We start from the raw sequence: 17463 nt of genomic DNA on the forward strand, positions 1-17463 counted from the left end.
GAATCTTATCTTAAAAAAAAAAATCCTTATGACAAACTTCATTGTACCTTTCTGCTCAGTCCCAGCACAGAAGCTGCTCTAAAGTGCCACCATTATAAAGCTTTTAGCTTTAAGGGTAATGCTTGAGAATTAGTCAGTTTGTCCGACGCTGTCCTTATTTAATTCACTTATTTTTGAAATTAATTACAATATTTCCTGAAGTCCAGCACTTCAAATTCCTGTCACCCCCCAAATGGTCCAATATTGTGACCATGTCTTTTCTCTTTTTGTGTGGCCATTTGCAGGTGTTATTCTGGAACCTTATATAAGCTTTCCTTTGTAGTCTGATAATATATGATTTCAAATTTACGTTTAAAGAAAAAATGTTTACTTTAATTTCATAAATAAAGCAACTGTGTTGTTTGTGACACTGTCATGCTTTGTGTTTTAATTATTTATTATTTTGTGTTTTATTTAAACTATACTGCATTTGTAATATATGTTTAAGAATTGAACTAACATTACACTATGTCATCTTCACAGTTCCTATTCTTCCTTTTTCATTTTATTTTCAGGTCGTCATGCTCCAGTTTTCCCCTTACAGCCTCCAGAACCTCAGAGCAGAGAGGAGTTTTTACAATGTGAGTTTGTGCTTTGACTGAATGAATCAACAAAATAGAAATCATTTCCCTTTTAATATCTCAGGGCAGGATTATGATATGAAAGTGCAGTGTGAGTGCTGTGTATCTGATGAGCTGAAAGTGTGGGTGTCCTGTAACGGGTGTATTATGGGAAAGACGGATTCATGACAGGAAAGCAGCAAAGCAGCCTCTTGAGCTTGAATCTCTTAATTGTCAATTGAGCTCACAGTAAATAAAACACACAAAAACATCAAATGAAATCCTGCCAATGTTACGTGCACCTGTCACAAAAGTCCCACCTTCTTTGTATTTTTTTGTTTTTTTGGCCCTTTTCTATCTCCACACTTTTCTTTGCATTTTTCACACTCCTTTCTGAGGGCTTTTCAGTTTTGCTCATTCCCTTATTTTTTGTGGTATTTGGTACACTGTATTAATAATAATAATAATTATTATTTATTTACATAACTAATCTCATATAATCTGCCTTGCGCCCTGTGCTGGCTGGGATTGGCTCCAGCAGACCCCCATGACCCTGTAGTTAGGATATGGCAGGTTGGATAATGGATGGATGGATATTCATTTGGGAACCATCTGGACTTTTTACCTTTGACAGAGACCTGGCTTCATGCAAGTGATCTAAGCCTTGCGTCTGATTTTGATGAGTGAGGTAGGCTGGCAGTGTTTTTAAGAATTCTTTTAAGTGCCATTTATTACCTGTGTGTTCTTATTGAAGTTTTGAGTTGCAGTTAATCATGGTTGGCTTACCTGAGCCAGTGCTGTGCGCACTTGTATATAGACCTCCAAATCCATGCGAGGAGTTTATTCAAGATTTCTCAGGCTTCCTTTCCTCACTTATGATGCAATCATATTATATTTAAATGCTTGGAGACTTTAATGTTCATATTTACTGCCCTAATAAACCACTGGTCAGAGAATGTTGATGTCTCATTGATTCTATCAATTTGATTCAATCAGTCAAAGGCCCGACTCATGATCATGGACACAAATCATGGACACACTTTGTACCTTGTGCCTTCCTGTGGTTTTTAAGTTGCTGATTTGGAAATGTATAATGCCTGTCTTTCTGATCATAGTCTTTTTGTATTAGATGCCAGTTTGTGTTTTCGTGATAACCATATGGTGTCAGTATTTTTTTGTAATTCTGCTACTTCTACTCATTTCTGTAATTCCCGTATGACTTCTAAGCATACTAGCATAACTGAAACCTCTTCACATGTTGATACTGAAGATTTGGTTAATTAGTTCAACCAAAATTGCTTTAATATTTTAAATACTGTAGCTCCTTTTAAAATAAAAGGTTCCACACAAGAGTACAGCCTTGGATTGATGATACAGGACATAGGATATAAGAAAACAGGGAGAAAATGGAAGAAGGACAAACTGCGGATATCTCATAGTATTTTGAGCGACTGTTTGGGTGAATTTCAGGAAGCTGCAAAAACAGCAAGAGAGAAATATTTTTCAGAAATTACCTCAAAAGAACTGCCGCAAGCCCCAGATTTTGTTTAGTATTATTAATAGGATACTAAGTTCACCTGTGAATGATGGTAGCACTGGATAACTCTTGACACCCAATAATTTTTTAAACTTCTTTGTAAATAAAATTGATACAAATAGATCACAGATTGTTCCTCCAGCTTGTAGCCCAGTTGAATCGATTAATTACTCGGCTGACTGCTTTTAGCCAGTTTCAGCCAGTGATCTTTTATATTTATCTAACCTTGTCTTCCTCTCTTTCTGATATTATGCTTTCCCATTTCTTTAAGGAGGTTTCTGAAACAATTGGTCCCAGTCATAAACAGTTCTTTAGTGACTGGCTAAGTCCCAGCATGGTGTAAACATGTGGTGGGTCAGCGATTGCTTAAGAAGGCAAACCTGGGCCCATCTCTTCCTAATAATTTTCATCCAATTTCTAATCTACCTTTCTTTGCTAAAATTTTGGAGAAAGTTGTTTTCTGTCAGTAAATCACTTTCTGGATCAGGCTGGTTCTCTAGATGATTTCCAGTCTGGTTTCAAATCATTCTATATGTGGCTGAGTTAGTTTGTTTTATTGTGAACATTTTCAAAATTTTTTTTTTATATACTGAAATTCTTCTGTTTTATATATATTGTAAATTTTGTTTAATGTGAATGTAATCATTGTATCTGTTGTATATAGTTACTATTTGTCTGTTGTAGCGGGGGGGGGGCTTTAATTAATGTAACACCCACGGGACACGCATGTGACGTACAGCAGACTCCTGGCAAAAGCTGGATGACGCTTTTGCAGGTAAGGCGCTTCTCAACGCTCTCCGTCTCTTGTATAAGTTGACAAGTTTTAAATGAGTGTTTTCTGTCTGAAACTGAATGGAACCATCACGCCATGTGGTTGTCGATGTGTTTTGAGGTTCTGTTGTCACTTTTGGTCAGCAGAATTGGGTTTTAAAAGTGTTTGGTTTAGCGGAGATTCAACCTCATTGGTATATTGTTTGGCTTGCTACAGGAGACCGAGAGCTTTGACGCTGCATGTGCTGACTGTGCCCTTTACTGCTTGTCTTGTAGGTATGTTGCAACGTTAATTATTGTTCTTCATTATTGTTGTTTATATTCAATTGTTAAATTTTGTATTTATTGTATTTGTGTATACATGTTTAATTAAAAGAAAGAAAAAGCTGGATGACGCTTTTGCAGGAGACCGAGGCGCTGACGCTGTGCATGTGCTGACTGTGCCCTTTACTGCTTGTCTTGTAGAAAAAACCTGGATGACGCTTTGTAGAATAAACGGCAGAATTCGGGTATTGCTGTGTCTGTCTTCTTCCAAATCACCAGCAGCCATTCGAAAGCCGCTACATATAGCACTCAATTAGCTCTTCTGAGAGAGACAAATGATTTGCTGTCTGCAGTTGATTCAGAAAAATGTGCTTTTCTGATTCTTTTGGATCTTAGTGCAGATTTTGAGACAGTGGAGCATGATATGCTCATTGATCGACTTGAATAAAAAGTGGGAATTAAAGATATGACCTTTGGATGGCTTTCAGCTTATCTGAAAGTAGGACATTTGCTGTTAAGTCTGGCAAATCATTGTCCTCTGTAGCTCCAGTTATGTGTGGGTTTCCACAAGGACCTATTTTGGGACTGTGGACGAAACTCAGACCCGACAGCAGGTGTGGTAATAAAGCAGCTTTATTTTCAGAGTCACGGTGAGAAGAGTTTCAGAAAAGCAGACAATCAAATATACATGACAGCGTCAGGGCTCTTCTGAACCCGTCTGTTGGGTGGGGTCCAGTTTTATACCCCTAGAATGCGTAATTTAATATCATTATAAAATGTAACAGTCAACACATTTATTATACACAAACCTTTAGCCCCTTCAACTCCCCTTGTGCAACTTGATTTCTTGGCTCCTTTTGTTATGGCGTTCAGATGTAAGCTAAGGGAAAACGTGATAAGGCAGACTCATGTGTGGAATGCTCAGACCTTGAGTCCTTTGCACAAACATTTTTCTGTTTGCTAAAACAAAGCATGCTATTACAAGAAGCTTACTTCTCAGACATGAATTAGTACAAGGGAACGAAGAGAACATTCGTCTTCCACATTCCCCCCTTTTTTAGCAAACAAAAATATTTGATCAGGGAGAGTTGAGTAGGAAAGGGTAGGAGAGGAGGATGGAGTGGAGTGGGGGAGGAGTGTGGGGTGGCTGTGTGATCTGAAGCATTTTTCTTTGTGTAAAAAGTAAGCCTTTGCCATAGAGGCAGTAAAATACTTGGATACAATGTATCTTATCAAGGGAACAATACAGCAAGCTACAAGCAGGAGAACAATTAAAGCAACCGTAAGAGAGATGAAAACTGATTTAAGCCATTGGCCCCAGGACCCAAAAGTGGACATAAACCATTTGTCCCAAGGATTAGAAATGCCAGAATTAGTAGCTAGTTCATGTCAAATCAGCTAAAGCACGGGTGATTGATCCATCAGGAGCTGTATTATTAGGGATATAGGTACAGCATGCATCACCAAACATAGCACAAACGCCTCCTTTCTCAGCCAAGAGCATATCTAAAGCCAATCGATTTTGCCAGGTCATGAGGGATGTTTTATCAAGTTGCTCATGGATACCTTCAACAGCTTCTTTAGTAAAATTTAAGAATCTTTGTTGATTATAATAGAGGTAATTAATCCAATCTACATTTTTGTTTATAGTAACCTGAGGAAAAATAGACTCAAATTCGGCAACAACTTGGTCCCTTGCCTTGAACTTATCAGGGACTCCACGAGGGACTCGAATGGAATCAAAATACACCCCAGGGCCATGTAGGGAAAACTGGGAAGGGTCCACAGAATGGGGTTGACGATGTCGGCCAAACATGGTCGACACATGGAAGGCAGTTAAAGGGAAAAGTCGGAAAGGCATAACAAATTGTATTAAAGCAGAAGTGCCAGTCCAGTCAGGTGGAAGGATGTCAAGCAATTTAGACCTATGGCACATCCACCAAATATCAGTATTCTGAGTAATCAGAAAAATTGATAATTTGGAAGCTAAAGAGGAAGAAATAATCGGAAAAGTTTGGAAACAAAAGAGGATGGGATATTACCAACATTTGTGCCACGAGAGGAAGTGAGGTTTCTAAAAACAGGTATAAATACCTTCATCAGGCTGGAATATCGGGGAGTCATGGGAAGAGTAGGGGAAAAGAAGGGAAAGTGTAATGTAATTAGAGTCGATTGGAATAGAGGAAGAGATAAAAAGGGCAAGTAGGCAAGGAAGGCCAGTAGGATCAGATATGTTAGAAAGAGGAAAAGGGACAGTGGCCAAATGTGGCCTAGCTATAGCACATGCATAGCAATCAGATTGATTCACTTGTCTAGCCGAATATAATACCCATTGCAGCCAACGGTTCTGATCCCCATACCCAATTTCAATAGAAAAGTGGAAGAAGAGGTGGAAATATTCATGACCTTGACAGGGGCGGTTTGGACCAGGGGTAGGAGAGAGAGGTGTGTGTGTGGGGAAATGGGAGGTGTTAGTAACAGGGTTCTCAACCTTAATTTGAAATCTCCCTAGAGGATCTATTCCAGATACACATGCCCCTAAAATACAGGTTCCTGAATCATGTAAAGAAGGGTTCTTCAGAGTAATGATCAAAGGGTTACAATGGTATTCGCACATTCATGAGGGGCATGTCCTTTTATAATAGAAAACGATATTTCAGACCATACTTCTGGGCCTTATAGGGTTGATAAACCCCAGTCATCAGTTCCAGTATTAGCCAAAACCCAGTCCCACATGTCACAGTTACTTCGAATCCAGAGTTTGTAACAGTTACACACACATATTTGTCAGACCAGTTCCACTGGATTTGTCGATCAGTCCCACAGTCAATAATAGAACAGAAATCCACCTGAACTGATGTGGTGATTCCGAAAGGAAAAGTCAAGGTGACCAGAGCAGTCGACAAGGGGATGGAAAGACATAGTAGGACCACAATCAAGGGTGCCATCTTTTGCAATGTGAGATGTGAATCCAAGCAGGCAGTCCCTCAACTTTAACAGCATGTGGTGTCTACAGCAGAACTTGGAACGGTCCTCTCCACGAGGGTGATGCCAATGTTTCCTTCGAGTATCTCTAGCCAGAATCCAGGTTCCTAATGGAATCGGGAGTCCTTTGATGGAGGACTAGTTCTCCAGGCCTGATTCACCTGCTCGTGGACTTCCTTCAGAGAAGCTCGGAGACCTGTAAGACTGGAAAGAAGATCATTGTCCACAGTATGCAGTGTAACATTACCTATGACCATGCCGACTGGCATGGGCCATCCGGTCAGAATTTCGAATGACGACAGCCCTAACTGCCAATGTGTTCTTCCCCTTAATCCCATCAAGGCCAGAGGCAGAGCATCAGGCCAAGTTAAATTTGTTTGCTCACAGATTTTAGCCAATTTAGATTGCAAGGTACCATTGCATCGTTCCACAATACCTCCACTCTGGGGTGGTATTTGCAATAATGATGCACATTTATCTGGAGCCAGGTGGTTAATTCATTTATAATGGAATTTAGTGGGTGCCATTATCAGTTTGTAATTTCTGTGGTATTCCCCATCTAGGAATGATTTCCTTTATCAAAGCTTTTGCCACAGGTTTGGCATCTGCATGTTTGGAAGGGAAAGCTTCCACCCATCGGAGAACACATCAACAATTACTTAACAGTATCGGTACCCTTTGATGGTGTTAATTCAATGAAGTCCATTTGAAGGTGTTCAATGGACCCATTAGGTTAGGTGTAATGGCGGGACTTACCTGGGGGCCCTTTCCTACATTAAAATTTTGACATAATGCACAGCACCTGCAGAACTGCTCTGCATATGTAGAGAAACCTACAGCTTCCCAATATTTTTCAACATCTTGAACCATGGCGTCTTTTCCAGCATGGTCTAGGCCATGGGCGATTTTTCCATACCTGGGAAAGAAGCTTTGGGAGGAAAGGTTTGTTAGTTTGCTTATGGGTCCAGACTCCATCAGAGAGGGACCCTTCTTTGGACCATTTTCTTCTCTGTGTCCGTGGCTGCATTCTGTAAAGAAATAATTTGATTATCAGTGTCCTGGTCATTTCTCTGTTGGAATAAAAGATTGGTGTGTTATTATATTCAGCCCGTTTAGCAAAATGATCAGCTAATTCGTTTCCTTTGCTGACAGAATCCTGTTTTCCTGTGTGAGCTTGACATTTAATGATCGCTAGCTTTGATGGTTTCGTTATGGCCTCTAAGAGGGATTCTTTTAGTTTTTTGATGCTGAATGGGCTTGCCAGTACTGGTCTTGAATCCCTGAGTTTCCATAATGCCCCATGATCATGGCAGACTCCAAAAGCATATCTAGAATCAGTATAGATAGTTACAATTTTTCCCTCTGACAACTGACAAGCTCGGGTGAGAGCTATCAACTCAGCTGCCTGCGCGCTTAAACTTGAAGAAATTCGGTTTGCTTCCAGCAGGTGGTCACCTTTCTATGGTAACGTTTGACAATGTACAGAGTACATTTTGATAGTGTATTGCCCTAGCAGTAGTGAGATGTGAGGTTTTAGCCTGTACTAAAATGGAGTGTACGGCGTGAGGCACTTTTACCACTAGGGGGCTCATGAGCACTAATTCTGTACTGGCTAGCACGGCCTCTGTTGTGGCTGCTTCAGCTCTGAGACAGGTTGGAAGTCCCACAGCCACTGGATCCAATTTTTTCAAAAAATAGGCTAAGCCTTTGTTTTTTCTCCATGGAGTTGTGTAAAAAATGCATTCATATATCCCCCCTTTTCGTCCACAAACAGAGTGAATGGACGAGATAGTCAACAGTCCCAACGCATGCAAACAGTAGGGCACTTTTTTTTTTAAGTCACATAGAGCCTTCCCAGCTTGATCATTTCATGCCACCTGACCAGAAAGGGGGAGATCAGGGTGACCGCTAAAGTTTGCAAAAGCTGTGCTCTTTCATTGAAGTTTAAAATCCATTGCCGGCAGTATCCTATAATGCCTAATACAGACACAACCTGTTACATCTAGGAAAAATGTTGAATGGTGTTTATACGATCGCTAGAGAGAGAGAGAGCTCTTGTTTCACAAAAATGTCATGACCTGAATATTTCACAGTTGTTTGAATTAACTGCAGTTTTGCTTTAGAAACTTTGTGGCCATTTTCTGCTAAATAATAACAATTGCTGAGTATCCCGTGCACAATCTGCTTCTGTAGTACTACACAACATTCCACATACTGTATCAATACACTGTCTTTTTCCGGCCAAAAGCCTTTTAAATTTTGAGCAAGAGCTTGTCCAAATACACAAGGGCTACAATATATCCCTGAGGCATAACGGTCCATGTCCAACGGCGGTTTTGGAAAGTAAAGGCAAACCAGAATTGAGAGTCGGGGTGCAAAGGAATACAACAATAAGCATTAGCAAGTCAATAACAGAGAAATAACAGGCGGACGAGGGTATCGTAGAAAGAATAGTGGAAGGATTAGTAACAATAGGTGCCCTAGGAAAAACTGCAGAATTAACGTGTCGAAGATCTTGAACAAAAACGCCATGAACCGTCAGCCTTTTAAACAGGTAAAACGGGGGAGTTGACTGGAGAGTGTTTAATTTGAATGATTGCTCCACGTTTCACGAGATCGGAATGTACGGAGATGCCAGCCTCTGCTGCTGGAGACAGAGGATACTGGGAGCGATGCGGGCGGAAGGAGGATTTTGGGTAAATCACCAGTGGCTCACAGTGTGCTATCCTTCCATAATCATTTTTCCCTGGGACCAAAGTGCATCGGGAAGTGAGGAAAGCCAAGAGGAGAGCGGTTTGCAATGAAAAGCAGAAAGGGAAGGACGGCACAATGCAATATACTAAAAATCATTTTGAAGCACAACTTTAGTTATCAAATGATCTGAGGTATCAAAATACCGAAGCAACGTGCAGCCAGTCCGTCCTATCGAAACATTGTTCCACCCAATCCCCAATTTCAACTCAGTGAACGGTGCTAGAATTGGCTAAAGAAAACATGGGGAACCGAACCTCCTAAATAGAAAACGCTTTGGGAATACGTGAAGTGCACTGACAGCAGCAGCTGTGTTGGATGAGGAAAAAATGCAAGGGATATGAAGGGTCTCTGGGCTCATACCTGAAAAGAGAAAAGATTCTAACCAAGGTGTGTCCACTTCAGCAGGGAAGTACTGGGCAGTGCAGTGGAGGGTGTTGGGGACTTGCAAGTGGGGAAAAGACATGAAGGAAAAGAGTGTAGGGCTTTAAGGAGAATGGTGTGTGAGGAGATGTTCAGGGTCCGAGCTGCAAAAGAGGGCTTAGTGTGGGGGAGGTTTGGCACAGGAATTTAGGAATAGAACAGTAAAACCCTCGTTTGGTTAGAGAAATAGAGAGGGAGAGCTTAGTCATCATCCCTTCCTAACAGATTAACAGGGCAGAGCTGATATAACAAAAACCGGTGCATCAAAGTGGAACCACTGAAATGAAGCTGAACCGAAGAGGTTTAGACACCAGCAAAACATGTGGTTGTCCAGAAGCTAAGAACAGTCAGTGTATCGCTCGAGGCAGACTAGAAAAGCAGTTTCAGTGCCATTCAGCAAAGTCAATAAAGGATCTGTGTCCGCATGGCGAGTGAGCAAAGGCAACTGAAGAGAGTGGCTGGGGTCCCTGTGAAAGGAATATCCTCAGGTTCAGGTAAGGAAGGCGGGGGAGGAAGCTGATGTGGGCAATTGGCAGAAGTGTCCCATCGTAACAGGCAAGATGTGTAGGTGCTTGATCTGAGGGGAGAGGCGGCTGAGCAGACGAAGAATTCGGATTAGGAAGTAAAATCCACACCTCCCCGGCTCGCCCCTGTTCTCGGAAAATCCACGCCTTCACGTCCTCCCCTGCCTGAGGCAGCTCCACCTGCATAATAATTCATTTGTGCCCGATTAACTTGGTCTGAGTGTCTGACTCTTTTTGTTTAGTCTGTCGTTCAGCATGCTCCGCGTGTCTTTAAACTTCATCAAAAGTGGCACTTTCCCATCCAAATACAGGACATGCGTACTTTATTTTGAATATCACTTCTGAGTCCTGACACAAAAGGAGGAACTGCTGCCTTGTTACGGTCGTCTGGGCTGTCTAAGCCAGAATGGTTTGTCATCAAGTCCTGAATGCGGTGTGCCCATTCATCTACCGTCTCATCTTTCTTTTGTTTGGCAGCTGAAAATAAGGTATCAGTCGGTGCCCTTTTTATATTTTGCAGCTATTGCAGTTTTCACGGTTCCCATTGAGCAAGGAAAGGACCCTCATTATTTTGTCCACGAGGCAATGCCTCATTCCACTGCCACTGTACTCCGTTATGCTGCCCATGATTGACAGTAGCCCAAATAGTGCCCATCTTTCTGCGTAGCACTTGGGTCCACTCGGCTGCACTGGGTTTGTACATATTATCTAGCTGCTGCACCTGTTCCACAAACTTCAACCCACCGATTACCTTACGATCAGGCAATTGGACACTACGTCTTTCAGCTCTTGAATATCCTCAGTTACGTGTATCATTACAGTAGTGGGGTTATCGCTTCCTGGGGAGTGTGTGGATCGTGTCGGGGTTAGGAACCTCAATTAAAGGGCATGAAAATGTGGGTGCTAAAGGTTTGGGGACTTAAACGGGTAAGGTTTTCAGGGACTTATCTCGGAGGGTTTTGCTTCTAGCACGTTGTAAAATGGAGGGCTTTTTGTGTAAGTTAGAAGAGCCTCCCATAGCCCCTAACAAGTGGCCGTCAGTCTCATCATCAGGATCTGTAAGTGAGGAGGGGTCGCATTGATATTGTTCATCAAAGAAATCATCAGTAACTGGGGCATCGGTAACCACAGGAGCCGTTGGGGCAATGATTGAATGTGGCAGTGGAAGGGGTTGTGGGTAAAGTGTTGGGAAGAGAGCACTGGATATAAAAGTTTTTTTTTTATACTCCTACTCCTCCTTCCTTCATACTGGGGTCCCGTATCAGCCTACACTTTCTGTAAAGCTATAAGCAGCTCTTCTTTTCCTTTCTATTCTTAAGTTCAGCAACTAAAAGCTCATTCCGTTTTTGTGCCGCTTCCAACGTACGGTCTTTAATAACCAATTCCCATCTGTCATACATATCCATCCGATAAGGACCTCCATTACAACAACCCTGTGTATTTCTGCACAGTATTTTTCTAATTTCTGTATTCATATCTCCAGTTCCTTCCACTGGCCATCTACCTCCACTGTCCTTATTCCACCTCCTACATGCTTTTTTTAATCCTGTCTTCTTTTCAATGAGCTTTCTAGGGACCCGCCTTCGATCCCGACAGCGCACTAGGAGCCTGGCGATCCCCCGAAAATAATCCTTCTAACGTTAGGTTTTTAGGACTCTTGGGGGACTGTTTGACTGGCTACTGATTGTTTTTCCCATAGTGAGTGGCAGGATCTCAGCAGAAAGTGACTCAGCCCTCGATAAACCCCGTTCCACCCGCCGTCCGCTCCTATTCCCGGATTACAGCTTCAGGTGACTTCGTGTCCGTTATTTGCATCAGCAGAATCCTACATCAATACGCCCCGTGGAGTCCAGGATATGGAGGTTTTTACCCCGATCCCTTCATCAGACGGTTTGTATGCGTCAATCTGCCAGGGTATTGTCTCCGTCACCTTAGCAACCCGTTGAAACAAGAGTATGACCAGACAGCAGATGAAAACTCGACCTCCCGTTTATTTAGACACACATTCTCTAAATCGCCCTTTCACCCCGTTCCTCAAATTATTATAGGAGCGTGCAACTCGCCCTTTTCTAATCCTTTCCACAGGGGTGACTAGCTAACATTCACACTGTGCCGTTTTCCGTAGGGTCCCAAAGCCACTTTCCGTGAGCCCCTAGAACCCTCCTATGTATTTTCCATACAGTATGCTTTCTTATTCTTTATTTTGCATATGCTTTTTATTCCTTTTCCTTCTATATTCATATTACTTCCAGCACACCAGTCAAACTAACAGGAATCCCCCGATCTACTCACTGTGACACCATCCACCTGCATGGAAATGCCCATCAAGTCGTGCCTCAGATCGGCTAGGAGGAGGTCAGGGACTCCCCACGCAGGAAACGCCCAAGGCAGGCCAATCCTACATTTACGAAGCTGGACCCGATCCGGCCGGAATCGGCTCCACCACGGTCCTCTGGGCGATCCTGCACGAGGAGCCGCCTGCCGTCTCCTGCCCCACGCTTGCCAAAACTGTGGACGAAACTCAGACCCGACAGCAGGTGTGGTTATAAAGCAGCTTTATTTTCAGAGTCACGGTGAGAAGAGTTTCAGAAAAGCAGACAATCAAATATACATGACAGCGTCAGGGCTCTTCTGACACCCGTCTGTTGGGTGGGGTCCAGTTTTATACCCCTAGAATGAGCTGATTTAATATCATTATAAAATGTAACAGTCAACACTTTATTATACACAAACCTTGAGCCCCTTCAATGCTCCTTATGCAACTTGATTTCTTGGCCCCTTTTGTTATGGCGTTCAGATGTAAGCTAAGGGACAACGTGATAAGGCAGACTCATGTGTGGAATGCTCAGACCTTGAGTCCTTTGCACAAACATTTTCTGTTTGCTAAAACAAAGCATGCTATTACATGGTTTTGTAAAGCTTACTTCTCAGACATGAATTAGTACAAGGGAACGAAGAGAACATTCGTCTTCCACAGGACCTGTTCTTTTTTCTTTGTACATGTTGCCACTTTGTAGGATCCTACAAACATTGATTATCACTGCTACGATGATGACACCCAAATCTATCATCCTTTAAAATCTGGTGACAAGGCGTCAATAACTTCCCTTTTTCAATGTCTTGAGTATATTAAATACTGGATAACATCACATTTTCTCCAACTGAATGAATCCAAGATAAATGTTATTCTTTTGGGTCCTTCCAGATCTACCAATATAATAGCAAATAATCTAGGACCCACTGACTCCATATATTAAGTCACATACAAGAAATCTAAGTGTGATTTTTATCTTTGCACAGGCCACAAGGCAGGAACAAATCTTGTGCAGGGTGCCAGCCCACTGCAGGGCACACACACACACCAAGCCCATACTAAGCACAGTTTAGGATCGCCAATGCACCTAACCTGCATGTCTTTGGACTGTGGGAGGAAACCCACGCAGACACATGGAGAACATGCAAACTCCACGCAGGGAGGATCCGGGAAGCGAACCCAGGTCTCCAAACTGCGAGGCAGGAGCGCTTCCCACTGCGCCACCATGCTGCCGCATATCTCACCTGTTTTGGCTTCCCTACACTGACTTCCAGTACAATATAGGGTGAATTTTAAGATTTTCTCATTTGTGTATAAGGCACTGCATGGGCCTTCTTCTACATATACTGCTGAAGTTCTTAAACAATATCTACCATTAAAGGATCTCAGGTCCACAAATCAGTTTTTATTATGTATTCCATGGACACATCGGAAGTTCGTGGCCCTGAGGCTTTGAAACATTCTGCCTTATGAAATTAGAGCTGCTCCCTCAGTCTATAGTTTTAAATCTAAACTAAAAACATATTTTTATTCACTGGTTTTTGGTGCTTATTCTTAAAATGTGTCTAGATCTACAAATGCTCTGTATAGCTTTTTAGTATTTACTTGTTTGTATTTATATTATCTTATTTGTTTTTAGCTTCTGTGAACTATTTTTACTGGATATTTGGGGTTTTATTGTAAAGAACTTTGGTGAACTTGTAGTTGTGTTAATTGTGCTGTATAAATAAATAAATAAAGATGACTTGAAAATGGAAGAACAAAAGACTGGGAATGGAAGGAGCAGAATGAGGATCAGGGGTTTACTGTGAAGAAAGGAAAAATCGGGGGATTCAGTATAGGCAAAAAATAAGACTTTGATGATACAAACTGTCATTTTAGTAAAGCCAGCGGTCAATGTGATCAGTCCATAAGAAGTCTGATCTCGATGGTGACCTCATGCTGTTTTTTATAATTCCAGACAACTGAGATTCTTTTCAATTGTCTGACTTGCCCACCTTTCACTTTGCTGTCTGTTGTCATTCTTTTGAAATTTCTTTTTTAATTCCCACAGATTCTGTCCAATCAGATGAGCACTTTGCTGTTGATGGCACACATTTGAGTCTCGTCAGTGCAGCTCCTGATTGGTTCTTGCTAATTGTTTGTGCCCACAGTCCCGTTACACACTCCCAGATTTCCTCACTCATTTTTGTTTCTCTCCTTTCAGACTTCTGTCCCCTCACACTGGACATCAACACGGCACACAGACGCCTCAGTCTGTCTGAAGGAAACAAGAAGGTAACACATAAGGGGACAGAGATCAAATATCCTGATCATCCTGACAGATTTGACCGTTGGTACCAGGTTCTATGCAGAGAAGCTCTATCTGGGACCCACTCTTACTTTGAGGTGGAGTGGAGTGGACACTGGATGTCGATAGGAGTTGCATATAAAGCAATTAACAGGAATGGACAGGAGAGCATCCTTGGATACAGCAACAAGTCCTGGACATTACGGTGGTTTAATTCCCAATACTCTGTGCGTCACAATAACACAGCCACTGCAATCAGTGCCCCGTATAGCCCCAGAATAGGTGTGTATCTGGACTGGCCTGCTGGCTGTCTGTCATTTTATAGCGTCTCACACACAATGACCCTCCTGCACAGGTTCAACACCTACTTCACTGAGCCTCTCTATCCAGGGTTTGGGCTGGATTATGATTCTAGTGTAACAATCTGTCATCTCACACAATGTGGCCACTGACTCCACCGGTCACTTGATGCCTCAAAAGCACAGGTCATTCTTATGTCTGTAGCTTGAAGGATGTTATGATTATGAGGGTTAGCATGTATTTTTGTAAGGTTAAGCCCTTTATAAGTGCCTTCTCATACAATGTATGAAGCACGTATCACGACAGAAATATCCGTCAGATGGCGCCACATGTTCAAGTCCTCTTTGTGTTTGTAATTTAGGTTAAGGTTGAACTTCACCAGATTTACACCTCAGTGACTGAATTTGTGGAGGAGAATGCACGGCAAATACAGCTGTCAGTGTCTCTATTATTATTGGGTTTAATTTAGTCTGTGAGTAGCCAATCAGGTGTGTGTGCCACTGTGAAATTAGGGAAAGGACCCTGGGCATCTCTGCATACCTTTTAGCCAATTTAAATCTGAAATGAACTGATCCTCCACTATTTGTAATTGTTCTTAAGTAAGTGTGAAAGTTACTTGTTAGTTACTCCTATCTAAGCTTCACTACATTTGAAATAAATGACTCACTTAATCATAGGCTGCTAGTAACAAAACAGAGAATACAGAAGAACCTACAATGAACTGAAAATGTAATGAATTTTAAAATAATAATTATAATAAAGATTTGACTTGATTTTATCCCTCTTTTAACTCAGACCATGTTCTCTTTTAAATTTACAAAAGTACTACATGTGAAATCCAAGAGTAACTTAATATCTTAATTTCTACATATTCCTGTTATAGAAAACCACTGTTATGCAGTCACTACACATGCCTAGTAAATACATATCTCAGTGCAGCCTTTTTACCAGTTATTAACCAGATACTTTTGTAAAATTAACAATGTAAGCAGTTATGCACTCTCGTAGTGCAGGGAGAACCACCTGCCGCTCAACATCAGCAAGATAAAAGAGCTGGTGGTGGACATAAGCCATGCCAAGGAGCCTCTAAGACCATTCACCATTCAGGAGGAGAACACAGAAGTGGTGAAGAGCTACAAGTACCTGTGGGCTCACATAAACAACAAACTGGACAAAAGGGCCAGAGCAGATTAAGGAGATCAGGTTTTGATGTGTGCAGTAAGCTGCTGGAAATGTTCCTCCAGTCCATAGTTGTCAGTGTGGTGTTCTACTCTGTGGTTTCCCAAGGAAGCAACTTAAGTTCAAAAGAAGCACAATGACTGAACAAACTTACCAGAAGGCCTGCTCCATCACGGGGAGAACCCTGGACACATTAGAAGCTGTTGTGGGGAAGAGGATGATGGCAATATTGGACGCCATCATGAAAAAATCCCACAATCCCTTCCAGGAGGTGCTCTCTTGGAGCACTTTTAGCCACTAGGGTGTGTGAAGAAGCACCTCTGGGCTCTTTTCTGCCCACTGCTATCATGCAATTGAATGGATTCTCACAACGTTCCAGACTAAATGTTTTTACTCTTTAAGTTCATTTGTATTCAGTTTGCTATTTCTGCACAATATATATTATTTACTTATTTTTTCTATTGGTTGATTTCTTGTATTATTTGTCCTGTGAGCCTGTATCTTATTTCTTATGTTTTTCTTCTTTATGCATTGTGGACACCAGGGGGTGTAAAGCACCCCAAATCCTGGACACAACAGCCCAAGACCAGCACACAACACACTTTTATTAAGCATGGAAAATGTTTTTCCCTCATTTCCCACCTTATACAGCACAGTACCGTAAGCACTACAAGCACGGTCCACAGCACTATCTCTTCTTTGCCTCCATTCCTCTTCAAGTAAGCTTTGTTCACCTCCTACCAACTCTGGCTCCCCAAATGGAGTGAGGTGGACCCTTTTATAGAGCACCCAGAAGTGCTCCAGGTGTTCTACAGTCTCCTTCCAGCTGCACTACCGGTTGTGGCGGCAGCCCTTCAGAGGAGGGCTGAGTATTTCTCAAAGTGCCCCCTGGCGGTGGCAAGCTAGGGGGGCTGCCCTCTATTGAGGTCTTGTCTCCTTGGGATTAAAAAAGTTTAAATAACCTAATCTAATTCAAAACTAATCACAGACCTGTAAGGAGTTAATAATCACAAGATCGTGATCTCTAGCACATTATGACGCGTGAGTCCCTGTCTCAGTACTTTTCCAAAACAAGCTTTATTCAACTTGAAACAGGAACACCATGGCTATTTATTGTAGCAGGATCTGCCACTTTTCTATACACAGACAGGGTCAAGGCCAGGTCAGTGGGTATGGGGGTTGATCCTTTGTTTTAAAATTAGGGGTGGGGGTTTTCCTCTCAAAATATAAGGGGGGGCCTCCAAACCCCCCAAATGCTTAACATTCCCTTTTTAAAAAATTCTATGGGGGTTTTCCCCAAAATAGGAACCCCTTTAAAAAAAGTGCTTTTATTTGAGAAAATTTTTTTTTAAAAAGTCTTTAGAAAAAAACAATTAAAAAATTCCCTTTTTTAAAAATTTTCGCAACATAGCTTTTTTCCCCTTTTGTAAAATTTAAAAGGGGGAAAGAACCACCCAGTACCTTTTAAACCCATGGGAAAACACAAACCTGCCTTCCGAATAAAGCACCCCTTTTTCCAACTTGAG

At 41.9% G+C, this 17463-nt stretch overlaps 1 protein-coding gene across 1 annotated transcript in view; it reads left to right on the plus strand.

The window, feature by feature from the left end:
* LOC120519473 (tripartite motif-containing protein 16-like protein) overlaps positions 1-14910 on the plus strand; it is a 32129-nt gene extending 17219 nt beyond the window's left edge. The window contains exons 5-6 of the mRNA XM_039742475.1: positions 555-620; positions 14375-14910. Coding sequence (XP_039598409.1) covers positions 555-620; positions 14375-14910 — 602 coding nt within the window. The remainder of the gene's footprint in view (positions 1-554; positions 621-14374) is intronic.
* Positions 14911-17463: the final 2553 nt, after the last annotated feature.

Source organism: Polypterus senegalus, unplaced genomic scaffold, assembly GCF_016835505.1.
Source record: "Polypterus senegalus isolate Bchr_013 unplaced genomic scaffold, ASM1683550v1 scaffold_219, whole genome shotgun sequence".
NCBI classification, from domain to species: Eukaryota; Metazoa; Chordata; class Cladistia; order Polypteriformes; family Polypteridae; genus Polypterus; species Polypterus senegalus.